The 26,177-nt window shown below is 52.8% G+C and overlaps 1 protein-coding gene and 1 long non-coding RNA gene across 2 annotated transcripts in view; one reads left to right on the top strand and one right to left on the bottom strand.

Annotated features, from left to right (window-relative positions):
• Window positions 1–26,177, bottom strand: part of LOC308593217 — a 285,688-nt gene that overhangs the window by 81,247 nt on the left and 178,264 nt on the right. The gene's annotated exons all lie outside the window — the stretch shown is intronic.
• Window positions 7,395–26,177, top strand: part of NUGGC (nuclear GTPase, germinal center associated) — a 39,649-nt gene continuing 20,866 nt past the window's right edge. The window contains exons 1-7 of the mRNA XM_081204242.1: window positions 7,395–7,598; window positions 9,670–9,857; window positions 11,836–11,945; window positions 12,340–12,411; window positions 13,907–18,803; window positions 20,106–20,244; window positions 24,272–25,342. Of these exons, the coding sequence (XP_081060368.1) occupies window positions 7,498–7,598; window positions 9,670–9,857; window positions 11,836–11,945; window positions 12,340–12,411; window positions 13,907–18,803; window positions 20,106–20,244; window positions 24,272–25,342 (6,578 nt within the window). The 5' untranslated portion in view covers window positions 7,395–7,497. The remainder of the gene's footprint in view (window positions 7,599–9,669; window positions 9,858–11,835; window positions 11,946–12,339; window positions 12,412–13,906; window positions 18,804–20,105; window positions 20,245–24,271; window positions 25,343–26,177) is intronic.

Genomic DNA, 26,177 nt, shown 5'->3' with positions numbered 1-26,177 from the left:
AATAACTGCAAAACTTTGCCGGGAGTGAGGAGAAAGGCAGCCGCACAGCTGGATTCTCCACGGTGCCAGGCGGGTCAGAAACAAGCCGAGCCAAATGAGCCGATTCTGGCACTGCAGGGGGTTGGACTAGATAGCCCTGAGGATCCCTTCAAACTCTGCAAGGCTGATTTGCTGGGGATATGAGCTGGTGTGAACCCGGGGCCTCCTGGGCAGGCTGCCTGCCTTCAAGTGGCCTCCCTTTCCCTGCCTCAGCTCCATAGGGCAATGCCAGGGAAAGCTCTCTTGGGAGAAGGGGCATCGGGAAGGGAATGTGGGTCGCAAGAAGGGGCAGCACCATAGCTGTCAACCTGTCAGTGTTTGTAAAAAAAAGGGGGGGGGTTCTGAGCTCCCTTTGTCGCCTCAGCCTGGTCCTCTGACCCTTGTTGGCATAAAAGAGTCCATGAGAAAAGTATCCTTGCAGAGTGCTTTCTGCTTTTATTCTTACAAGTCTTTGTGCAAAAGCGGCTGACCAACTGCACACACATCAACACTAATAATAATTTTATTATTTATTCCCCAGCCAATCTGGGCGGCTTCCAAAAAAATATTAAAATACTGTAGTACATTACCAGCTTTCACTAACCAACCAATCAACCCAACAACAAACAAACATTTCTCACTCTCTATATGCAACCTGCTGACTCATGCTGACCCAGCTTTTTTAAGCATTCAAGAAACAGCGGCCAATTTTCAGCCGTTCCCCTTTTTTGCGGGAAATCCCTTCTTCCAGCGCCGTTTCCCGCTGCTTCCATCCCGGATGGTTAGATCTCCCATAGGCTGTCCCCAGGACAGGGGAGGCTGCTGATCCCTTCTTTTCAAATCTGAAAGATGACAGCCATGAGTAGCACACGTGCACCATTTGCGGGGGGGGGGGGCTCGCCGTGGTGTGGCTATGGGGGGGGCATGGTCCCTTTCCCCTTTCCTCCATTGAGGCTGCCTGCCTGTGTGTGCCAAACTGGGTCTCTGGCTCGGGTCCAGCACAGCCCTCTGCCCCTCGTCCTGGAGCCCTTCCGACGTGCAGAGAGCCAGGTCGCGTGTCGGGCTCCGCCGCCTGGGGGGCGGGTCCTGCCCCTCCGCCGAGCCCACCTGGCGGGGCTGGAACGAGGGGGGAAGAGCTGCGCCCCCCTGGGGCTCCGTGCACGTGGGAGTGGGCGGACACGTGTTGGCGCCGCGGGTCAGCCCCGCCCGAGCCAGGAGCGCGGGAGACTTCCGCGCAGGCGCAGGAGCGCGGCTTTCGCTTTCGCTTTCTCGCTCTCCTGGCGCCGCGCCGCGGGAGGGCGGGGCTTGGCGCGGGCGAGAGCCAATGGGGGCGCGGGAGGGCCGGGAGGGGCGGGGCCGGGTCTGCCGGGCGCCAAAGCGGGAGGCGCGCAGACCGCGGAGGAGTCTCCGTCCGGGCGGCAGGTGAGCGCGGGGGGGGGGGGTCGAGCAGCCCTTGCGCCCATTGCCGGGCTGAGCAACTGAGGCCCGAGTCCTCCGCCTGCAGGGGAGAGAGAAGAAAGACAATTCCTAATTACTTCATTGGGTATTTGGATTCTTGGTATTAGTAATTGTAGCCTAATTTGGCATGGTTACAATGGGGCCATCCTTGGGTTGCAATTGGAAACGGATGAAAATGAATACAGTGGTGCCCCGCAAGACGAAATTAATTCGTTCCGCAATTTTTGTCGTCTAGCGAATTTTTCGTCTTGCGAAGCACGGTTTCCCATAGGAATGCATTGAAAATCAATTAATGCGTTCCTAGGGAAACCGCTTGCCAGGCTGGCGGTGCGGAGAAGGGCTTTTCTCCGCACCGCAAGCCTTCAGGACAGGTACGGGAACAGAGGGGAAGGCGCGCAGCGCTTTCCCTCTGTTCCCGGGGCTTGCGTGGGAGGAGGGTTTTTCCTCCCCACCGCCAACATTCAGAACAGCATTCTGAATGTTGGCGGTGGGAAGGAAAACCCTTCTCCCACCCCAAGTCTTCAGGACAGCCATCCGAAGGCTGGCGCGGGGAGAAGGTCTCTCCGCCCCCCCCCACGCCAGGCTTCGGTGCATCCTTCAGAGGCTGCTGCCATAGTCACGCGTCACTTCTCCAGCTGGGAGAGGGTCGCGGGGGGCTGGTTTAGCCCCGCGCGCGCTCTCCCGGCTGGAGAGGTGACGGGCGCCTATGGAGGCTCCTGCCATAGGCGCGCGTCACTTCTCCAGCTGGGAGAGGGTCGCGGGGGGCTGGTTTAGCCCCGCGCGCGCTCTCCTGGCTGGAGAGGTGACGGGCGCCTATGGAGGTTCCTATGGAGCTGTTCCTGGAACAGCTTTCCGAAGTGGGGCGGCTGGGGCAGGTGACCCCGCCCCCCGCCCCACTTCGGAACAGCTGCAAAAGACGTCAGGGGGAAGCGGGGAAGCGAAGCGCTTCCCCCGGACCTCTTCTGAAGCAAGGGGATGGGGGGAGATAGCGATCTCCCCCCAGCCCCTTGCTTCAGAAGAGGTCCGGGGGAAGCGGGGAAGCGAAGCGCTTCGCTTCCCCGCTTCCCCCGACGTCTTTTGCAGCAAGGGGCTGCAGGGAGATCGCTATCTCCCCCCAGCCCCTTGCTTCAGAAGAGGTCCGGGGGAAGCGGGGAAGCGAAGCGCTTCGCTTCCCCGCTTCATCCGACGTCTTTTGCAGCAAGGGGCTGCAGGGAGATCGCTATCTCCCCCCATCCCCTTGCTTCAGAAGAGGTCCGGGGGAAGCGGGGAAGCGAAGCGCTTCGCTTCCCCGCTTCCCCCGGACGTCTTTTGCAGCAAGGGGCTGCAGGGAGATCGCTATCTCCCCGCAGCCCCTTGCTTCAAAAGAGAAGACCCGCTGTCCCCGGGGCAAGCTTCGTTTTGCGAAGCAAGCCCATAGGGGAATTCGTCTTGCGAGGCAAATCGCGGACGAAAAAACCTTTCGTCTAGCGAGTTTTTTGTCTTGCGAGGCGTTCGTCTTGCGGGGCACTACTGTATTATTTTTAAAAAATGACATGGCAGGGTGCTATTTTGCAGGGCTCCTGGTCAGCGTGGTGTCGGGGTTAAGAGCGGTGGACTCCTAATCTGGTGAACCGGGTTCGCTTCCCCGCTCCTCCACCTGCAGCTGCTGGGTGACCTTGGGCCAGTCACACTTCTTTGAAGTCTCTCAGCCCCACTCACCTTGTGGGGGAGGAAGGGAAAGGAGATTGTGAGCCTCTTTGAGACTCCTTCAGCCGCAGGGGCCCCCAAACCTTTTTCCAAAGAGGGCCAGAGTTGATGAAGTGAAGATGCTTGAGGGCCGACCAAAGTGGCTGAGCTTTCTTTAGGATTTAAACCCAGAGTTGTTGAGTTTTTTTAGGGCTGAAGTTGTTGAGCTTTTCTTATAATTTTACCCCAACGTTGTTCAGCTATTTTTGGGATTGAGGTTTTTGAACTTTTTTTAGGATTCAAACCCAAAGTTGTTGAGTTTTACTTACAATTTTACCCCAAAAGTTGTTGAGTTTTGTTTTGTTTTTTAAGGATTTCACCCCAGGACGTAGTATACTCCCACGGGGGCTGGATTAAATCAACTGGTGGGTTGGATTCATAGCTGTCAACTTTTTCCTTTTTTTAAGGGAAATTCCCTTATTCCGAATAGGATTCCTCGCAAAAAAAGGGAAAAGTTGACAGCTATGGTTGGCTTTGGATATGCCTGTCTTAAGGGGAGTGAACGGCGGGATATCAAGCCCAACCTCCTCCTCTTCTTCTTCTTCTTCTCCTTCTTCTCCTTCTTCTCCTCCTCCTCTCGCTCCCTCTGCTGCTTCTCCTTGCAGTTGTGCAGCTTCCCAAGTGAAGTTGCAGGTCTGGCCTTCTGAGCTCTCTGGCCTGCCTGGTGGGGGCAAAGAGGACAGGCTGGAAAGGGGGGCGGAGAACATTCCAGTTCCAGATATTCCAGAAAATATCCCTTGCCGCTGGTTTGGAAGCAGACCTCCCCTTTGGATCCGAGCCCTCGCCTCCTTGTTTCCCAGAGGGGGTTGGCTGAGCCCCTTCTTGCCAGCACCAGGAGAGCAGGGGCACAACCTCCCTGGGTCCTCTTTGGCAACCTCTGCAGGCGGAAGGAACCCCATTTACTCAGAGGGAAGCAGAGGAAGAGGGAGGTTGCATCCTCACGAAGGAGGAGGACTAAGCTGCCCTCATCTAACCACAATATCCCAGAGCTGTGACTCTGCTTTCCGAGTCCTGCAGGACTCTTCATCTGGTACCATAATCACAACAACAACAACAACAATTTATTATTTATATCCTGCCCATCTGGCTGGGCTTCCCCAGCCACTCTGGGCGGCTTCCAAAAAAATATTAAAATACCGTAATACATCAAACATTAAAAGCTTCCCTAAACAGGGCTGCCTTCAGATGTCTTCCATTCCACCCTGTGGAAAACCTTTTCCTGCTTATGAATTGGAATTGAATTGGAATTGAAATACTTTATTGTCACTGGTACAACTTGTATGCAGTGAGATTACACGATCACCCCCACTCAGCTCTCTTAGTCTTAATCCCCTCATTTTCTGACGCACACCCACCAAACCCAAAAGTCAGTTGCCCTGTTGTTATCTTTTCATTCAGCAGCCTAACGGATAGAAGCTGTTCTTTACCCTGTTAGTGCAACTACTCCTGCTTCTCTATCTTCTGCCCGAGGGCAGGAGAGCAAGAAAGTGCCGGCCAGGGTGTGAACCATCATTCATTATGCTGGTGAATTAGGAAATATCCTCCTGTAACAGTTAATGTGATTAACGCTACACCATTGAGTTGGATCTGTGGTGCTGCAGAGGGGTTATTTTGTACTTGTTGGTGCAGCACTTTGGTTTTTTGGATGTTGAGTGATAGGCCATGCTTTTCGTAAGCTTCTGCAAATATATTTAGGATGGTTTGGAGGTCATCCTCTGAGCGTGCGCACACTACGTTGTCATCAACATACTGAAGCTCTAGGACGGAAATTACGGTAATCTTACTCTTTGCTTTCCGCCTGCTCTGATTGAAGAGCTCTCCATCTGTTCAATATATGATTTCTACCCTGGTGGGGAGTTTCCCTTCGACAAAGTGTAGGATCATGGCAATGAAAATAATGAATAGAGTTGGGGCAATAACGCAACCCTGTTTAACCCCTGATCCCACTGTGAATGGTTCACTTTGAGAGCCACTGTTATCTGCAATTGTTGCTGTCATATTATCATGGAGGAGCCGAATGATGTTTACAAATTTATCTGGGCAGCCAATTTTCAGAAGGACAGTCCACAGGGCATTACGATTTACAGTGTCAAAAGCCTTAGTCAGGTCAATGAACGCCATAGACAGGGGTTGGTTTTGCTCTCTGCATTTTTCTTGAAGCTGTCGAGCGGTGAAAATCATGTCCACTGTCCCCCTAGAAGGCCGGAAGCCATTTTGGGATTCAGGAAGGGTCACCTTGGATATTGTTACGAGACGGTTTGCTAAGATCCTTGCAAGAATTTTGCTGGCCGCAGCTAATAGAGAGATGCCTTGATAGTTTCCGCAATCAGAGATTGGTAATTTTGGCCTCCCCTCATCCTTCTTTGCAGGGGGTGAGCTAGATGACCCTGGAGGGTCCCTTCCAACACAATGCTTCTGTGAAGGAGGGGCAGACCCTCCTCCTTTTCTCCTCCCTTGGCCCCTCAGGAGAGTGAAAAGCAGACTAGTAAAACCTTGCATATTTCTTTTCTTTTTAAAAAAATAGAATTAATTAGCGTGCAAGAAATAAAAAGAATGCTGTTGAATAAAATAACTCCCTTTTCTTCTTGATACTTTCAGTTTGTGTTTTTGTTCAAATCACGAGGTATGACTCATGGTTGCCTTTGCTTTGGCGCCTGCGTAGAAGGTTCTGCTCCAAGATCCAGTCAGCCCCTCCTGCATTTAATTATTTACTGTGACACATTACAAAAATATTTTCTTTCAGCTTTATAAAACCCAAATGAATGTTCCTGAAGGAAGTGCAGATCTCTGCTTCCCAATCTATTCTTCCTACACAGGCCAGGATTTTGTAGGCATCTCTTCTGCGCCAGCCTCCCAGTTTCCAGTGGAAACATCAGGGTGTTTTTTGTTAAGTGTGTAGTATAACTAAACTATGAATTCCAGTTGGGTAGCCGCCTGTTTGGGACTTGATGATGTGCTTCTGGATCAACACTGTCCTCTGTAGTTGAGAGTCCTTTTCCCACTCTGGTTGGTTTGCCAGCTATGAGCCCTTTTGGACAGAGATGACTTAGCCACTATGCTCCATGCTCAGGTCGCTTCCAGATTGGATTGCTGCAATGCACTCTTTGTGGGGCTGCCCTTGGTGACGCAACTCAGAAACCTGAGCAGGTCCAGAAGACCAACTTTCTAGCTTGGGTTTCCGTGAGATCTCACATAACCCCTGTTTTAAAACAACTGCATTGCTTGACGGTGAGTTTGGGGTAGCCCAATGCAGAATTCCTGAGAATCCATGTGAATCTGTTCTTTGTAACCACGTTTTTGCGCCGTTTTGGCCCCACACAACAGTGGATGCGTGATTTTTTTGGTGCAGGCTGTAGCCATGGACATGCTATGTGATTTGACGGTGAATTTGGGGTGACCCAATGCAAAAATCCTGAGGATCCATGGGCTTTTACCTCCCTCCTAGGCAGCCTCCTTTATCTCTAGAGTCCCTTATCTCCCTCCCGATCGCTTGCCGATCAGCTGCTTCCTTTCAACATTCCCTTCCCTCTTGTTTGCCTTAGTGTCTTTTCCTTAGCTGGAGCAGTTTTTGGCTCCTCCTTTTCTTCTAATTTCTCTCCTTATTGCTTTAGTCTTCCTGTCTCCTCTCCTTGCAAGCTCGCTGTCTTTTCCTCCCCCCTCCCAGACAGCCTCCCTTATCTCTAGTGTCCCTTATCTCGCTCCCCGATCACAAACGATCAGCGGTTTTGTTTCAACACCCACTTCCCTCTTTCCAAAAAAAAAAAAGCATCATCTGCTTTTTGCCCCTGGACAATTCAACTCCAGGGACCATGCGTTCGCTCCATAAGACGCACAGACATTTCCCCTTACTTTTTAGGAGGAAAAAAGTGTGTCTTATGGAGTGAAAAATACGGTACTCTTTAAGTAAAAGCACGAAGGGGGTGGGAATCACAGGCTTCTGCTCCCAGAGGACAAACTTTGCTTCTCTTCTCCAAGCAAGCAGGTGGCTGGGAAACGGGATTTGTAAAGATGGGCTTGGTCTGGTTATCATCATGCCGTTATACAACTCTGTGGTAGATCTCCATTCTCCGGGAAGTTAATGGGTGCTTCTCCTTTCAAGAGTGGGTGATGGACTCCGTTTTTGCACAGAGTGCAAGAATTTGCCTTACTTCCCCTTGGCTCATTTCCCAGTTCCCTGTCTCCATGTTTGGCTCTTCTGCTTTCTCTTAACAGAACGAGGGACAGAAACCTTGGCTGCTTTTTCCCAGCACCTGCCTTCCTGCAAGTTGGTTGCTGAGCAAGCGGGACTCTCCTGAAATGCCAGCCCCCTGCCAGCCCTGCCGTGAGGGACGGAGACCCTGTCACCTGCGCAGGATCGGCCGCCGAGCTGCAGCCCCGGACCATGCTGACTTCATCCAGTAAGTAGCCTGGGTGGTCCCGGCTGAGGGATGTGTCCTTTGAAATAAAAAAATTAAGGTCATATATATATATATAAAATGTTCATAAACGTACCAAGCAAACACGTACATAAATATATAAACGACATGTCTTAAGCAGCGCAGGAAAACATCCCTGGAACCATTTTGGCTCCCAGACTGACCAGATGTTTTCTTTGCAAGGTCAAAGGAAAATGGAAAAGCCTCCCCATTGTCTTTTCATTCACAAATCCTGTCTTAAGGGTATGTCTGTATGAATAGGGTGAGCCTGTGACCTGGCTCAGGAACTAAGTATTTATCATTACCAAAGACTGGCCAGGCTCCCCAGGGTATCCAATCAAGTGAGCATTAAGAGGTAACCTGCCAGACAGGAGATAAACAATGCACTCAGATTTCTGTTGTAAACCACCTTTTCTGTGATGTAGTAATGATGTGTCTGGGGGTGGTCTTGGACTCCAGGGCTGGCAATTTAAAATGTCTGTATAAGGGCGGGCACACCTTGGTTCTGGGTCCTCCTCCTGCAAGTTCAATAAAGATCAGGCTTACAAGCTGCTTTGCTTCTCAATATTCTCTGGTTGGCCTCTGTTATTTTCTCTGACCGATGGAGAACCTGCAAAGGACTCTATAAGGGCTCTTGTGTCCCCCTTAAGGGAATAAGGCCAGATTTTCGTTTATTTCACCACGGAGGGGCTTTCTCTGTGTCTGGGGCTGCTGGGGTTGCCTTGAGGACGTGATGTCTTGTGTTCGGCCTCTTTGCGCTCCTGCTTTGTTCTCCTCCGCATTCCTCTCTGGTGTTTCCCTTGGTCAGGCTGCCAGGCTTTCTGGACCAGCGAGAAGATTTCAGCATTTGAGGAAGGGCTGGGAGCGCCAGGCGCAAAATGCATGCGGGGGGGGGCACAACGTAATGCAAAAGCGAGAAGGAGCTCAGCAATGGCTGCTTTCCCCCCTTCCCCCACAACTGCAGGCAACTTCATGCTTCTTGTGGGAAAGCGCCGACGTCCTGCGGGTTCTTACTGTGGGGATCACACAGGAGGGCTGGGCGGTATAGCAATATATCATTCCAAGTTGGTTTGAAGTCCATATCGTGATACCAGTTTCATAATTTTTGATCTGGCAATATGTTGTGAATCATGATGTGTGTTAGGGCTAGGAAATATATCGTCCAAAACCAGTTTGAAGTCCATATCATGATATCGGTTTCATAATTTTTGGCCTGGCAACATACCACAAATTGTGTGTGTGTGTGGGGGGGGTGTTTAGCAAAAATCACAATTTGGGAAAAAGCATGAAGCCAGTCAATGTGTCTACATTTGTTGTTTAGTCGTGTCCGCCTCTTTGTGCCCCCCTGGACCAGAGCACGCCAGGCACTCCTGTCTTCCACTGCCTCCTGCAGTTTGGTCAAACTCATGCTGGTAGCTTTGAGAACACTGTCCCGCCATCTCGTCCTCTGTTGTCCCCTTCTCCTTGCGCCCTCCATCTTTCCCAACATCAGGGTCTTTTCCAGGGAGTCTTCTCTTCTCCTGAGGTGGTCTTGGGGCCTCAGCTTCAGGATCTGTCCTTCCAGTGAGCACTCAGGGCTGATTTCCTTCAGAATGGAGAGGTCTGATCTTCTTGCAGTCCATGGGGAACTCAAGAGTCTCCTCCAGCACCAGAATTCAAAAGCATCCATTCTTCGGCGATCAGCCTTCTTTAGGGTCCAGCTCTCACTTCCATACATCACTACTGGGAAAACCATAGCTTTAACTATATGGACCTTTGTTGGCAAGGTGATGTCTGCTTTTTAAGATGCTATGCGTCTACATAGCTTTATCTTTATTTCAGACATAATGATATATTGATATATTGTGATGCTTAGCTTGCGATATATCACAGTGTTGAAAACCAGATACCACCCAGTCCTATTGCACAGTATTGATTTCCTCCCTCCCCACAGACACCACCCCTCCCTCACCCACCCACCCACTGCTGTTGCCGTCCAGTAACAGGACCCCCAGTACCAGAAAATAACAGGACACCCAGTACCCACCCCCTTTCTCTTTCTCTCCCCTGCAAGCTTCCCTAACACTGTCACGCTGGTTGGCCGAAGCGTGGCCGCCGTGGACGCCTTCCTCAGCTCCGCTGCCCAGAGGAGTCGCGAGTACATCTCCCGCATCCACGCCCGGGTGATCCGCACGGCTGGGGCCTACAAGCTCGTGGATTCCAGCCTAACCGGGGTGTATATCAATGACGTCCGGATCAGCGGTGAGTGCTGTGGCCAAGACACAAGGAAACTTTATTAAATGATTTCTTTTTAATAAATTTGAGCATCACTCTTCATCCAAAATCACCAGGCGGTGACATTCAGAACATGTTTCTACACATCCTTTAGTCGTGGAGGCGTAATAAAATATCTAGGTTATGGCAACAAGCGTCATGTCTAGCAGAAATCAGAATTAGATATGGTTTGCAAACATCTGTGCCAACCCCGTCACCCTGTGCTCAAGGTTCCCCAGTTGGGGGTGGGTCTCCATCTTTGTTCAGAAGATGAGCAGCTCTTCCCGCATCAGGCTCCCCACACAAGCGCCCCTGGATCTGCACCATCCTCTCTCACTCTCTGGAAACCCCCAACGCAATGAATGGCCTTGTCAGGCAAGCAAGAACAGTCCCGATTCTTTAGGGAAAGAACAAAGAGGAGTGAAGTCATTTCCTGAAATCCACGCAGCCTCTGTCACCTGGACAGGAGCCTTTTCTCCTGCATGATGAAGCAAGCCCAAAGAGGAAGCCTGCCAGCAGCGAGAGAGTGTGCCAGGCAGGGCACTGGTGCTGTCTGGATGTTTGAAAGTCTAGTCTGAGTCCCTGCACAGCTGTAAACCTCACAGGGTGGCCTCGGGCAAACCTATGCCCAAGTCTGATGTGCTTCAGATAATTACAGTCATACCTCGGATCCCAAACGCCTTGCGAGTCAAACTTTTTGGCTCCTGAACGCTGCAAACTCAGAAGTGATTGTTCCGGTCTGTGAACATTCTTTGGAACCCAAACGTCCAACACGGTTTCCGATTGGCTGCAGGAGCTTCCTGCAGCCAATTGGAAGCCGCGCCTCGGTTTCTGAACGTTTTGGAAGTCAAACGGACTTCCAGAACGGATTCCGAGGTACAACTGTATTGGAAAAAGTTGGTCTGAGCACCTTTTGGAAAGGAAGGGAGGCCAACACGGAAACTGCTGTCGGGTAGCAGCAAATGACCTTGAGCAAAGGAACAGGCCAGTGGCCCATCTGGTCACCCAGTGGCCAAAAAGGTGCCCCCAAGGGGATCTTGCAAGCGGGATCTGAACCCAAGAGCAACTCTCCCCTCCTGCGGTTTCTAGCAACTGGGATTCAGAAGGAGGACTTCCTGTGGCTGCAGAGCCATTCTGGATCGTGGCCGTTGGGAGTCCTCTCTTCCCTGGAATCTCCAGCCCTGGGTGGCTCTGGATGTGGGCAGAGGTGGGCAACCTGTCCCTCCTTCCCCTGAAGGCCCAGAAAGGTAAAGGGACCCCTGACCATTAGGTCCAGTCATGGCCAACTCTGGGGTTGCGGTGCTCATCTCGCTTTAGTGGCCGAGGGAGGCGGCGTCCAGCTTCTTGGTCATGTGGCCAGCATGACTAAGCCGCTTCTGGTGAACCAGAGCAGCGCACGGAAACGCCATTTACCTTCCTGCCAGAGTGGTACCTATTTATCTACTTGCACTTTTGACATGCTTTAGAACTGCTAGGCTGGCAGGAGCAGGGACCGAGGAACAGGAGCTCACCCTGTTGCGGGGATTTGAACTGTCAACCTTATGATCGGCAAGTCCTAGGCTCAGTGGTTTAGACCACAGCGCCACCTGCGTCCCATACAAGGTCCATACAATGCAGTAAATCAATGAAGCTTTGCTCTTGCGGTTTTTCTCCTTGCAGCAGGAAGAGTTGGTCCTTTACGTTGTGAACTGCCATGAGATCCGCAGCTGAAGGGCAGTATACAAATTTAATAAAATGGTAAATAAATAAATAATCGTTTTGCTTGGTGAGGGCTGCCTGGTGTTTTTTATTCTTATAGTAATAAACCACCTCACGGCAGCTCACAGGTAGAAACAAGATTTTAAAACAGAAAAAAAAATAGACACATTTCTGGTTTATTTGCTTTTGGATCAGAAGCCTGGCCAAGGAGATTTGCTGTTGTTTTTAAACCTTTAAACTGATTGTTTCAAATCTTATTTCTACGTAGAAAAAGTATTGTTGCAAGAAGGCGATACGGTTACTTTTGGGCACCCGTGCTGGAGGAGCGTTAACCCCGGGAGTCGCGTCCGGCAGCCAAATTCTCCGTTTTATTACTTGGTAGGACTCTGCCTTCCTTTGCCCATTTATCTGTCTGTCTGAGATAGAATCATACAATTGTAGGGTTGTGAGGGTCTCCAAAGGTCCTCTAGTCCAGCCCCCCTCGCAATGCACGAGTCCTGTGGCTCTCCTTGGTGTGGCCCCCGAGTCCCTTGGTGTGCTCACCCCCCTCCCTGCAGTTGACCAGAGCGCCCTCCCTCTGCCCTGCTCACGCCTTCATTTATTTTATTGGTGGGGGATATTCCTGCAAGCTCAAGGAGGGCATGGAAACAGCAATGTTCAAAATGTCATTTGATTGGGGAGAGAGCAGGAGGCTGGGCTGGGTGGGCTGAGCCAGGAGGGCTCTCCTGCTGTTAATTAATCCTCCTCCTCCCACCTTTCGTTCCCTTTTCAGTTTGAGCCCTGCAGCTGCAGCGCGGAGCAAAGGCAAGGCCTGTGCGGAGAGAGGAGACCTTTCCCCCAAAGGGTAAAGTGGAAAACCCCTTCTACTCCAGACATCTTCTTTTCTCCATGGGTGCAGCAGTGGGGAGGGTGGGTGGGTGTAAAGCAGCACTTGGGGGGCAGGGAGTCAATCCCAGTGACAACCCCCACAGGCAACCTGGTCAGGTGGGGGGCTGCCTAGCTCTCCATCGCCCCCCCCCATCCCCAGGGCGCCAGGGGAAGGTTTTTCCTTTATCTGCATGCTTTGATTTCGGATTGTGTGGGGCACAGAAGTGGGGTTTGTGGCCAGCCCTGCTTTAGGCAGTGACCGACTCCCCTCAGGACCTCCCAAGTGGGCCTCTGCTTCTTGCCAAATGTACAAGGGTCCGCATGTTAGTCTCCCTTGCCCCAGGCTCCTGCTTATTCCTGCCCAACGTGCCTTTACCTGCCCCAGAGCTGACTCCACCTGTGACAGCAGGTGTGGGGCAGATGGGCGTGGCACGGGGACCACACGAGGACCCCTGCAGCACTGAATCAGGACCTTGCCTGGAGGTTCCCCACTTTCTGGCATGCGCAAGGAAGCAGGTCCTCTTAGCCTTGTGTCTGCATTCACTTCCTTAAGTATAATGTCCTGGGGAATTTAAGACAGGGCCAGAGTGGATAGGGAATTTTGGGGCACCTGAGACAGGGATGCTAGGCTCCTGCCCCAAAGATCTGTGATCCCACAGGAAGGCGGTCTTTTAGGTATCCTAAAAGCTTCCCTTGTTTCACACAGGCTGAATGTCTACGACACAGTTGCTTTCTCTGTTAGGACCTTTTTATGGCAAATGGAGCCATAAATGAGAGCCAGTGTGGTGTGGTTAAGAGCGGTGGACTCTGGGGAACCGGGTTCGTGTCTCTGCTCCTCCACCTGCAGCTGCTGGGTGACCTTGGGCCAGTCACACTTATCTGAAGTCTCTCAGCCTCACTCACCTCACAGAGTGTTTGTTGTGGGGGAGGAAGGGAAAGGAGAATGTTGGCCGCTTTGAGACTCCTTAGGGGAGTGATAAAGCAGGATATCAAATCCAAACTCTTCTCTTCTTCATACAGCCACCCTCACATCCACACCCTCTCTAGGTTCTCCCATTACACGTTCCGATGTGTTTCTTGTTTATTAGGTCAGTGCAGGTTGGTACCCAGTTGGGGTTGTTTTGCTCTATAGGCTGAATTCACAGGTCCTCAAATCTCCGTAGGGTTTCGCCAGCAAGGAAAATTGACGTGCTCTGTATGTTGCATATTTGTATCTCCAGTGCTCTTTATTTTGATGTTTTGAATGTTTGCTGTAAAGCTGCTTTGGGCTCAGCTCATAAGTAAACCCCTCATTCAATCAAGATGCCAGGAGGAGGAGGAGCTATGCAAAATAACCACGGAGGTTTCCTGACTGGGCTGATAGAGGGACACAGCCCCCAGCTTCAGGGGCCTGGAGGTGCTGTAAAGAAGTCATTTTTGCAGTGAGTAACCCATGCTCCATTCTAACCTCTTGATTCCTTTCTTCCATCTAGCTTCCTGCGTTGGCATCTGCTGGGGCATCAGTGCCAGTGAGCTCAAGAATGGGATTTGCACCCACACTCGCAGGGGACCCAACTGGCGCTCTGCCTGGCTCGGCCCACCAACGTCCGGCCATCAGCAGTCCGTCCTCTGCAGCTTCATTCCTGCCTCCAGCTGCATCGTCAGCATCCATAAATTCTCTTAGCCTGACTTACAGCTTGCCAGAAGCCCCTGGCCAGTCAGCACCGGGGACATTGCCTCCTTCTGCCCCAGGAGATGCTCCCAGGCCCGTCCCTCTGCTTCTGCGTTCTGCTTCGCCTGGGGAGGGTTCGCGCACCACCGCAGAATCTTCTCCCTGGAGGAGCCTTGAGGCGACGCACTTCCCCTTCTCTCAGGGAAGTCCAGAATCCAAGAATCCCTCCACCCCAAGTGGCAGCGAGGAAACCGTTGCAGATGACCCCCAAAGCGGAGCATCAGTTAGCACAGCAGCCGGGCTCCCGGAGGATCTGGTGCAGGTCTCGGGCGTCTCTCCGGTGGGGGGTTCTGAGATCTCTGTTTCCAGCACAGAAGAGCTGGTTCCCGGTGACTCTGGCCACGCTGAAGAGATGAGGGAGGTGGAACTGGATCAAGGCCCTGAAGACACAGCTGGACCTGATGCCCAGGCGCAAGTCAGAGGGGCTGCAAGCAGAATGGAAATTCAGAGCCCCAGAGAAGAACACCAGGAGAGCTGTGGGGAGAAGGCCTTACCTGAAGCTTCTGACTGGGCAGAAAACAGGGCAAGCAACCTCACTGTGCAGAATTTGGCGCAGCTCCCTGCTAAATCAGGAGAGGCTGAGCTGGATGCAGTGAGCAGAGCTTCTGATGACTTTTCTTCTGCTGAAGAAACAGATGGCGACTTACTGGATAGTGACTCTTCTGCACAGTGGAGTCAAGAGGAGTTTGACTCCGAGAGAGAGAGCCCCGCTTTGCGGCCAAGGAACCTGTCCTGTGGGACCCGGAGGAGTGACGACGAAATCAGCTTGCAGGAGTGGGCTTCTGAGAGCAGTGACAACATGGACATGGAGCCCCCTGCAAATGCAAGCCTGCTAGTGATGGACAGTCCTGCTGCTGCTGCTGCTGCTGCTGCTGCTGCTGCTGCTGCTGCTGGAGATGGCAGTTTCCTTGAGCCAGAGTCGGGCTCGGGGGATGCAGAGGCTGCAAGTGGCAAGGTCTGCGTTGCAAAACGGTCTTATGCCGAAGTGGGAACCCAGACTGAGTGTGCAAAAAGAAGGAAGTTGGGTGTAGAGATTGCAGAGCCTTTGAAAGAAGGCGACCCTGGCGGAATGGCTTGTGATGATGGCAGCAAGTTAAACACGGACAAGGTGATGGAGGGGCTCCTTCAGCAACTGCCCAGAACTTCAGCAATAGGTGCCCCAGCTGACAATCAGCATGCCAAGGGCGAGTTCTCCCCACAAGTGGAAAAGGATCCTGTGGCATCTTCTGGAGGAACGCAGGAGATCCTGTCTTCAGGAGATCTACCAGATACTAATGAAGAGGGGATTGCTGTGGTGGCCGCATTGCCTTCAAGCACCCGTCCCCTGGCAGGAGGGGCGATCCCTGAAGAGTCTGTTGAAACACTTGGACATCCAGTGGATGTTGATGGAAAGCTTTTCTGTGGGGTTGTTTCCAAAAGAAAGACACCTCCCTTGGAAGAGTGGGGGGAGGACATTGTTGTTGTGAGCAAACGGAGAATGGAGGATGCATGTGCCAGATCTGACAGAGGCCCAGAGGACTGTGCTGCTGATTCCAACCTTGAGGCCGAAGGAGAGATGAGTGAATATGATGGGCTTTCGCTTGAAACTGTTACCAGTGGTGCGTCGGTGGCTGGGTTGTCCGGACAGTCCAGTTGTGTCATCAACGGTGAGATGGAATGCCAAGAGGAGATGGACAACAATGATCTTCCTGAAGGCAGGGAGGTGAAGAGGGAAGGAAGGAGTGTCAGGGCAGCTGGTGGCCAAGATGAAGCCAATGGAAAAGGTGGCCTGGAGAGAGATCCGAGTCCAGATGTGGTGCGGGAGGAGATGGTTGGCAGCGCCAGGGCTGAAGGGACCCTCCAAAGCCCTGGTGGGAACTGGGCGCCATCCTCTCCAGACTCAGCGGGAACAAAGACAAGGGCGTGCCCTCCTCCTGAGATAAGTGGAGATGACCTTGAAGAGGGAGAGGTCCCCCACACGGAAGATTACTGTGCAAACACAGAGGTGTCTTCTCAGGCAAGCGGAAAGGAAGCAGGAAGGAGCTTGGAAGCTAAAAAGGGTCACCTTTTGGCCCACCAAGGTGGCATTGAAAGGGAAGACGGTATGGACCCGAATGGAGAAAGTGCAGCCGAGGCCCAAGAGTGCGGTGTCAGGGCAGGATGCTCAGATGGGAGAAAGGTGGATCCTGACCAGAACGAGCCCCTTGGGACCTCTGCCCACCTGGAACGCCAGCAAGAGTCTCCTGCGCCTGGTCAGCGACCACTGCAGCCTCCTGGCCCTGAGCCTGAAGATCTGGAAGATAACTTTGCAGTGAAGCCCCGGGGAACTGATGTGGGGAGAGAGCTGTTGTACCCTGAAGACTCCCGCATGGAAGGCAGCGTTTGGGAGGAAGCCTGTGAAGGAAACAGGGCTGCTGAGCAGGCAGACCCCGAAAGAGAGAAAGGAAGGGGCCACTCTGGGGAGGGAGGGGGTGGACAGACCCCCGAGAGCTGCCATTGCACCGAGGGAAAAGGCAGCCTCCCGTTGGACACTCCTAGCACTGGCTCTGGGAGCCCTGGGGCCGGAGAGGGGGTCCCTGCTGGAGACGCCCCCAGGGAGACCCACACTGACCCTGCAGAGGTCCCAGAGTCCTCTCGTGGCCGTGAGCTCAGCTTGCTCCTCTCTGACTCTGAAGTTGGAAAGGAGGAGGACGACAGAGGCCACCTTCAGAGAGGGAGAAGTCCACTTTGGCATTCAGGCAGTGTTTCAGAGAATCACGAGGCCTGGAGGAAGCTACCTGAGGAATCCACAGCTCGGGAGTCATGTGACGCAAGTGCTGAGCTGCCAGAGGGTTCAGGGATGTTGGGTGCTGGTTTGGAACAAAAGGATTCTTCCCACGATGAGGTGTGCTGTGACCCAGAAGATGCTTCAGCTGCTGTACCTCAGACCCACAACCCAGAGGTGGCCGTGGGGGGGAAATCTCCTCCTTTGCCAAGAACTGCCGTGGTGAGAGAGGAGCTGGAGGATCGAGCTGTCGAAGGAGCTGACCTTGTGGCTGTCAATCTCGCCTGCCTTCCTGTGGAATCTCCTTGCCTGGCAGAAAGCGATGCCAAATTTGGTGCAGAGGATCAGGCCCCAGAGAGTCCTGGACATTCTGGTTCACATCTTGTTCAAGACAATCGGCCGGCAGATGATGAGTTTCCTGGCCAAGCCAGAGTGGGAATCTCAGGTGCATCTCTTGAAGATGGAGAAACAATCAGAGAGTCTTCGCGCTGTGAAACACCTGCCAGCCGCACTCCAGGAGAAGAGGCAGGTTTCCTGAAGGGAGGAGCAGAAGCACCGCCACTCCAGCATCAAGAGATGGAAAGAGTGCCGTGCCCAGGAGACGGGTGCCAACCGGAAGGTGGCTCAGACCCTTCTGGGGAGTTTGATGGCTCAGGGCATTGCAGAAGACTTTTGCAGGAGGAGGAAGAGGAAGAGTCAAAAGCCTCTCCCTTCAGAAAAAGACATTTCAGTGAAGATCAGGCCGCCAGGATGACCAGCTTGGAAAACGGTTCTTTGTGTGAGGAGAGGCTCTGCCTGCTGGATCCTGTTTCAGTTCGGGTTTCTACACCTGGCCTGCACCCTTTGACCATGACACCTCCTGCTCCTCTGAACCCAGAAGGGCTTCTGGGCCACTTTGGCAGAGCTGCAGGGAAGCCTCCAAACCAGCACGACAGCCAGGCAACCCTGTCCCTGGGCGAAGCAGAACAGAAGAACGGGGAGAGCTTTGCCCAGAAGGCAAGAGGGTGCTTTGAAAACACACTTTGCTCCGATAAGCCAGCAAGCGAAAACGAAATGGCAGAAGAAGCTGAAGCTGCTGGAGAGGATTGCCAGTCGGCCGAGATCATAGAGGCTGGGAGATGCCCAAGCTCAGGTGAAGAGGAAGTCAGCAAAGTCCCGTCTCAGGACCCCTCCCTGGATGAACCAGGCTCAACCCCTGGCCAGTCAGGCAGCCTTTCTCATGAACAAGACAAAGACACGTCTGACCCTATTCCGGAGAGCGTGTGGGACACCTATTTCTCGGAAGAGGAGAGCTTCCAGTTGTCTGTGTGTTCGGGGATACAGAATTCTCCCCCAAGCTCTCCCGCAAAGTCCCCCGAGGCAGAAAGTGCTCCCAGTCAGAAGAACGGGGACTTTATCTTCTCTGACATCTCCAACAGTTCAGCTGAATCTCACTCCTGCGAACGTTTGCCCAGGCCGCCTGGCAAGGACGCTTCTGGGGCAGAAGGCGATGGGCTCCCCACAGGGGGTTCTGACTGGGTGGGGAAGGGGGCCGAGGCAAACGTGGAACCAGATTCTTCCTCTGGCCCAGAAACTTCTGACATGGACTGGTTTGATGAAGACCCACAGACGCCGTCCTATCAGCCTGTGTCCCCCAAGGAAAGCACCCCAACTCCTAGCGGTGACCCCCCGTCTGAGCCTGACTGTCCCATCATCTTTGCTCCCGGTGAATGTGACGCCTACGACCTCCAAGAAGACAGCGGCGCCTTCGAGGGAGAGGGCGGCAACGAGGGTCCCAGCGTAGAGGGGTCTGGATGGGCTGCCCCCTCTATGAGCCCCACAGCTGGTGAGGAGGAGGAAGAGGAAGAGGTGGTGATGGAAATGGAGACAGGGGGCCTTAGTCCAGAGAGAAGCCCTGGAGGTTCATCATGCCAAGGTATGTTTCAAAAGCATCTTCTGAAGGGGGAAGGGAGGCAGAGCGGATTGGGCCTGCCTCTCCAGGGCAGCCCTGCTCAGGGAAGGTTTTAGTGTGTGCTGCTGTATTTGGCTTTTACAATTTTTTGTTGGGAGCCAGTCAGATGGGTGGTATATGATGATGATGATGATGATGAGGCAATGGGAGGTGGAGGGCAATTTAGGGCTCATCTGCCTCTTTCTCTTGGGAAAACCTGTTCTTTACCGTTGAATGGGAGCAAATGTCAGTTGAGTTTTCTCTGGAATGACATTTGCTCCAATTCAGCTCCAAAGAGCGGGTTTTCTGGGGGAAAGTGACCGGGCAAAGGCAAAACTGTTTGGACAAGTGCCTGAAAATCGCGGGACAAGCGGGAAATGGCTTGGACCCGTTCTTTCTAGGTACGTGGGAAGTTCAGACTTCCCATCTGGAGTCTGAAATGGTACAGTCTCAGGATCGTGTGATTGGTCTGCTCTTAGACATAATAGTGACAAATGTCACCTATTCAAAAGGGTGCCAGAAAAGGAAGGCTGTTGTGCTTGGAGAGTTGGGTGGTGGAGGAGGAGCTCCTGGCGTCTCCACCAGGAAAACCACCCCACTGCTTAGGGGAGACCAGAGGTAACCAGCTGACCCAGCCCAACTTGTCTTGGCCCAGGTGGCACCTGGGAGCTCTTCCACACCGGTTTCTAAGGGAAAGGAGGAGCAATGCTTCCAGTTCCTACCTTGCAGAGCTGGTTCAGGAGGGACCACCATGGCAGATGGTGTCGGAAGCCCCTGGAAGACGCTGTAGAAATCACTCTTCCACCATCCCTCTCTGGATAAAGGCCACCCATCAGGACATCAATGCCAGTTGAGTCCCAGACTGGAAGGGGTCTAGACCAGTGGTTGCCCAAGTGGGCAATGCTGCCCCCTAGGGGGGATTACCTAGGGGGGCAGCAGGGGGGCACTGGAGGTGCAAACGACTATCAGGCTTCGGAAAGCTCATATCCCAGAACCAAGCTCCATCAGTTCTGTTGAATTAATTATATTGAATAGTTTTCACTGGATGTTAAATAAGCCTGCAATTAATAGTTGCTGTTCTGAATTTTAGTTTGTTTTCTTGAGCGAGTCGTGCAAACTGCTATTCTGAAGAATGTTTTTTATAGCGTAGGGTAAGGGGGACCCGAGGGTGGTTTTATGGAACCAAGGGACTGAGGAAGGTTTAGACATTCCGTAACTTCTAGGAACGCTTCCAGTGGTCCCAGCGCAACCCTTTCAGCCACCTTCCTCCAAAATTCTTTCCCTCAGATACGGAGCGTGACTTTGGCGTTGACCCACCTTCCGCATTATCATCTCCTGATGCGCGGAGAGACGTGGAACATCCTCAATGGCCTTGCAAAGAGCATCTCTGCCCAGACGGCGGTGGAAATCTCACTTCCTCTTATGTGTATGTGATGAGCAAATAACGCTAGTGGGATTTCAAGAAGTTCTGTAAATGATAGAGGACGATTGTATTGATGAAAACTAAGTGTGTGAAGGTTTATAAAAAGCAATACAAAATTAGGAAATGTGTATTTAAAAATTTGAATAATGGATGATTGTCAGAGAGGTTGAAGGAAGTCTAAAAGAGAAAATATGTGATAAATTTAGATTGGATACTATAAATGTATGTTCAGTGGCGTAGCGTGGGGGGTGCCAGGGGTGCCAGCCGCACCGGGCGCAACATCTGCGGGGGGCGCGAGTCCAGAGGGAAGGGACAAGTTCCTTCCTCGGCCGGGCTTCCCGCCGCCGCCGCCAGCCTTGCGCCCTAGCGCGCGCGCGCCCCACGCCGCCGCTGCGGCTGCGCTCCACTCACTGCTCGCAGGAGGAGCAGCCGCTACAGCAGCGCTGACGCCGCCACCGACGCCTGGCCGGGCACGGGCAGCCTCCGCACCCCGACGCCGACGCCACCCCCTTCCCCCTTTTTTTCCAGAGCTGGGGGAGGGGGAGGTTTTAAAAGGGGATCTTGCATTGGCGATCCTGCAGCACTTTGGGCCGCACGACGCGAGCGCGCAGCACGGATCAGCCACGACCCCACCCTGTGCATTTCCCGGGGAAAAGTGCTCCGCGTGGGAGGCGCGTTTCCCCTTCATTCCCTCTCATGCAAATCCTCCTTGGGTTCCCTCCCCCGTCTTTCCTCTCCCTACCTCACAAAAGCCTTACCTCGTCGCCTCCTTGCTGCCTCTCGCCTCCGCAGGAGCATTTCCCTCCGCGGAAGAAGGAGCAGGGCGCTTCTGCAACTTTGGATTGCAACTTCCTGCTTCCCTGGGAAACAGAGCCCGGCCGGGTCAGTTGTCCAGCGGAGGGCCAGTTCCCCCCCTCCCTCCCTCCCTCTCTCTCTCTCTCTGCAACTCTTGCGCCCCCCCCCTGCGTACTACTTGCAATGCAACTTCCGCGCTCCATGCACTTTCATAGAATCTGTCAAGCTGGAAGGGAGCCGAGGGTCATCTAGTCCCACCCGCTGCAATGCAGTAATACGCCGCTGCCCCCTACAAGGGATCGAACCTGCAACCTTGGCCTTATCAGCGCCGTGCTCTTAAACTGAGCCATCCGGGCTCCTCTTTCCCCCACCTTCTTGCGTGCCTGAACCTGTCCGCGTTTTGCATTCTAACACTTGCAAGCTCCATCCTAAAGCAGTTCTCTGACGCCGGCTGCGCTTCCTTTCAGGCCAATACTTGGCAGCCATAAACTCGCACCGTGTCCAATATCCTATAAAAAGCATTAATCGGAATACCTTGCAACATTTCATCAAAGAAAATTGAGACGCCCTATTCCATAATAATAATAATAGTAATAATTTTATTATTTATACCCTTCCCATCTGACTGGGCTGCCCCAGTCACCTTGGATAAAAATATAATAAAACATGAAACATTTAAAAAAACTTCCCTTCAGATGACTTCTGAAGTTGTAGAGTTACTTATCTCCTTGGCTTGGGGGGTGTCTAATAAAAATAAAAATAAATTATTTATACCGTGCCCATCTGGCTGGGCTTCCCCAGCCACTCTGGGCGGCTTCCAAAAAAATCTTAATACGTCAAACATTAAAAGCTTCCCTAAAAAGGGCTGCCTTCGGATGTCTTCTAAAAGTCTGGTAGTTGTTCTTCTCTTTGACATCTGGTGGGAGGGCGTTCCACAGGGCAGGCGCCACCACCGAGAAGGCCCTCTGCCTGCTTCCCTGTAACCTCACTTCTTGCAGGGAGGGAACCGCCAGAAGGCCCTCGGAGCTGGACCTCAGTGTCCGGGCAGAATGATGGGGGTGGAGACGCTCCTTCAGGTCTACTGGGCCGAGGCCGTTTAGGGCTTTAAAGGTCAACACCAACACTTTGAATTGTGCTCAGAAGCTTACAGGGAGCCAATGTAGGTCTTTCAATGTACAGTGGTGCCTCGCAAGACGAAATTAATTCGTTCCGCAAGTCTCTTCGTCTTGCGGTTTTTTCGTCTTGCGATGCACGGTTTCCCATAGGAATGCATTGAAAATCAATTAATGCGTTCCTAGGGAAACCGCCTTCAGACCAGGTCCGGGGACAGTCTGTCCCCGGACCTCTTCTGAAGGCTGGGGGGGGGGGACAAGGGCTTTTCTTCCCACCCCCAGCATTTTAAAAAACCCTGGGACAGCGGAGGACTTCTCCGCTGTCCGGGGCGATTTAAAAGCCCCTGGGAAGGCAGGCAGGGGGGACAAAGACTTTCGCCCCCTGCCCGCCTTCAGAAGGTGTCCCCGCCCCCCGCCCCGCTTCGGAACAGCGTTCCGAAGTGGGGCGGCTGGGGCAGGTGTTCCCCCGAGCGCTTCTAAAGGCGGGCGGCGGTGAGGGAATCCCTTGGCCCCCCGCCGGACTTCAAAAGAGCTTCGGGAAGTCCTGCGGGGGGCCAAGGGATTCCCTCCCAGCCGCCCGCATTTAAAAGCACTCCGGGGAAAGCAGCGAAGTGCGCTGCCCGGAGTGCTTTTAAACGCAGGCGGCTGGGAAGGAATCCCTTGGCCCCCCGCCGGACTTCAAAAGAGCTTCGGGAAGTCCCGCGGGGGGCCAAGGGATTCCCTCCCAGCCGCCCGCATTTAAAAGCACTCCGGGGAAAGCAGCGAAGTGCGCTGCTTTCCCCGGAGTGCTTTTAAACGCAGGCGGCTGGGAAGGAATCCCTTGGCCCCCCGCCGGACTTCAAAAGAGCTTCGGGAAGTCCCGCGGGGGGCCAAGGGATTCCCTCCCAGCCGCCCGCATTTAAAAGCACTCCGGGGAAAGCAGCGAAGTGCGCTGCTTTCCCCGAGCGCTTCTAAATGCGCTGCGCTTCCCCGCTGTCCCAGAGATTTCCCTATGGGCTTTCGTCTTGCGAAGCAAGCCCATAGGGAAATTCGTTTTGCGAAGCGCCTCCAAAACGGAAAACCCTTTCGTCTAGCGGGTTTTCCGTCTTGCGAGGCGTTCGTCTTGCGGGGCACCACTGTAACTTCATACATTATTATTGTTGTTGTTGTTGTTGTTTAGTCATTTAGTCGTGTCCGCCTCTTCGTGACCCCCTGGACCAGAGCACGCCAGGCACTCCTGTCTTCCACTGCTTCCTGCAGTTTGGTCAGACTCATGTTTGTGGCTTCCCCTCCCCATCCAGCTTGGTTTCCCTAGCCACAATGGGAGCCAGTGTGGTGTAGTGGTTAAGAGCGGTGGACTCGTAATCTGGTGAACCGGGTTCGCTTCCCCGCTCCTCCACATGCAGCTGCTGGGTGACCTTGGGCCAGTCACACTTCTCTGAAGTCTCTCAGCCCCACTCACCTCACAGAGTGTTTGTTGTGGGGGAGGAAGGGAAAGGAGATTGTTAGCTGCTTTGAGACTCCTTCGGGTAGTGATAAAGCGGGATATCAAATCCAAATCCAAATCCACTCAGAAACCCGAACCCTATGGAAATAGGGATGTCAAGGTTGCAGGTTCGATCCCCCGCACGGGACAGCTGCGTGGTCCTGCATATTTCCTCAGGGCCTGCAAGACAGAGCTGTTCCACCTGGCCTTTGGTTTGGACTCAGTGGGACCCTTATGTCCTCCCTCCCCTTACAGTTTTGATTTGTGGGCTACTTTTAAAATGAGGCTGCTTTTCAAATTGCATTTTAACCTGTATTTTACATTGGTCCCTCCCCCCATTATGTTTCTGGCTGGGGGAGGGTGGGGTATAAATAAAATGTATCATCATCATCATCATCACCACAGGGGGTTGGACTAGATGACCATCGGGTCCCTTCCGACTCTACGATTCTATGATTCTATAAAGTCAAGTGTTACCGGAAAAATCCGAGGGCGCGCTCGCACTCGAGTGCTAAAATCCACGGGTTAGGGGGCGCAAATTACTTGCCTTGCCCCGGGTGCTGACAACCCATGCTACGCCACTGTGTATGTTGGAAAATTTAATAAATTAATTAATTAGATTTTTAAAAAAAGGAAATCTCACTTCCTCTCCCTCCAGGACAACGTCTGTTGCTGCGGCTTGTGAGCCAGCCAGCTGCCCCATGTTGGGTGACGTGAAGAGCGGAGACCTGGCTGCTTCTTGCTCCAGCCCAACTCAGGTGAGCAAGCCAGGTGAGCATCCCTTGGTGCTGAACAGACCAGGCTCACCTCTGCCCTCCTCTGAGGATCCTGGTTCTGCCAGCATGGCTGAAAGCATTGGGAAAGATCCTGAACAGGACCTGATCGGCGGCAGCCGTGGAGCAGGATGGGAAGGACAAGAGGACTCCAGCAGCCCTCCGCAAGAAGCTCCAGGGAACTCCTTGCTGGTCATAGGTGTGTCTGGCGATCAGGTGCCTGCTTGCAGCCCCTCAAAACAGAAAGATGGCGCCTCCGCTCTGGGTTGCTTGGCAGGTGCGCCTTGGGTTTCTCAGAGCTTCAAGGAAGAAAAGGATCCGTGTGGTCCTGGAGAAAGGGAGGACGGCCCCAGCTGCGACACAGCGTACCCCACGGCTTGCTCCCCAGTCATCACAGTCCTGCATAAACCCAAAGCCTCAGCAAACGGGCAGCCAGAGAGTTTCACAAGCTCTGGAGACTTTGGAAACAGAGACCGGTTGCTCCTTCCGTGTTGGCTAGAAGAGGCTGAGTTGAGCTCGCAGCTGGATGCGGAGCGCGTGTGCTCAGACGATGAATCTGTGGCCTGTCCTCCTTCTCCGGGCTCCGAAAGAGACTCCTCCATGTCAGGAGACGGTGCTGGGCCTTCTGCGCCTCGGGAGGCTAAGGTGACGGGGCAGTTGGATGGGGAGCAGGGGGGCTCCGGCGATGAGTCTGTGCCCTGCCCTTCCCCTCCGGGCTCTGAAGACGCAGGCTCTTCCTCCAGGTCGAGAGGCCCTCCCGGGGCTTCTGGTACCCAGTCACAGAGCGACCGCTGGCCTTATGCTGCTGGAGCACAGAGTGATGACCCGAAAGACTGGGCATCCTGCGAGCAAGACGTTGAGTTTCAGTTGCAGGAGTGCCAGTCTGTCCTCAGAGAGATCTTGCGGTCCCTGGAGTCCCTGGAAGGAATTGACCGGCTGCATATGGAGAAGTGGAGGTAAAATGTTCCCACTTTCTTTTGCTCGTAAATTTTTATAACAGCTTTTTATGATACAAGATAATAAAAAAAATCTGTATACAAACAAGAAAATGAGAGAGAGAAGCAGGTATGGGGGGAGAGGAGAAGAAGAAAGGAAAAGAAAAAGGGCTTCTCATTCTCTGTCAGTTACATAAAAAAAATTATTCAAAACATTTGCTGCATGATACCGTCTAACTATTCTACCTTCTAGATTCAGGTAGGTAGCCGTGTTGGTTGAAAAAAAATAATCAGATATCTGAAGAAGTGTGCATGCACACGAAAGCTTATACCCAGAACAAACTTAGTTGGTCTCTAAGGTGCTACTGGACAATTTTTTATTTATTCTACCTTCTATAAACCAGTATTTTTCCAGTTTTCAAGCCTAAATATCATGAGTTCATTTTACTTTCCACACAAAAAGTCCAAAAGGGGCCAGCAATAGTTTTTCTCTAATTAAATGGATTAGCTTTGGCTCCTGTACTTTCAGCAACCTGCCTTCCTACTAAATAATGGTAAATCTTGCGCGGGAAAGAGAGCGAGAGAGAGCGAGAGCCCAGCAGGTGAGGTGTGGCTTAGACGTCATCAGCAGATTTTGCACAGCTCCAGCAGAACACGGGAGTCTTCCTGCTTCCCAGGAGTCAGCCTTTTCCAGAGTTCCTGGTTAAAAAGAACTCCTTTCCCACTAGGTTCGGTACAAAGTATAAAGTGTTTATCGTCTCATGGCACAAGCACAAACACCCTGGCTACATAAACCTTTAATAGATGCTGGTACATCATGAACTAATCTGCTGTTTTTTTGGTCTTAGAAGGAAAC

Source organism: Podarcis bocagei (assembly GCF_964188305.1).
Source record: "Podarcis bocagei genome assembly, chromosome: 8".
Classification (NCBI taxonomy): domain Eukaryota; kingdom Metazoa; phylum Chordata; class Lepidosauria; order Squamata; family Lacertidae; genus Podarcis; species Podarcis bocagei.
This window is presented reverse-complemented; position numbering and strand designations above follow the sequence as displayed.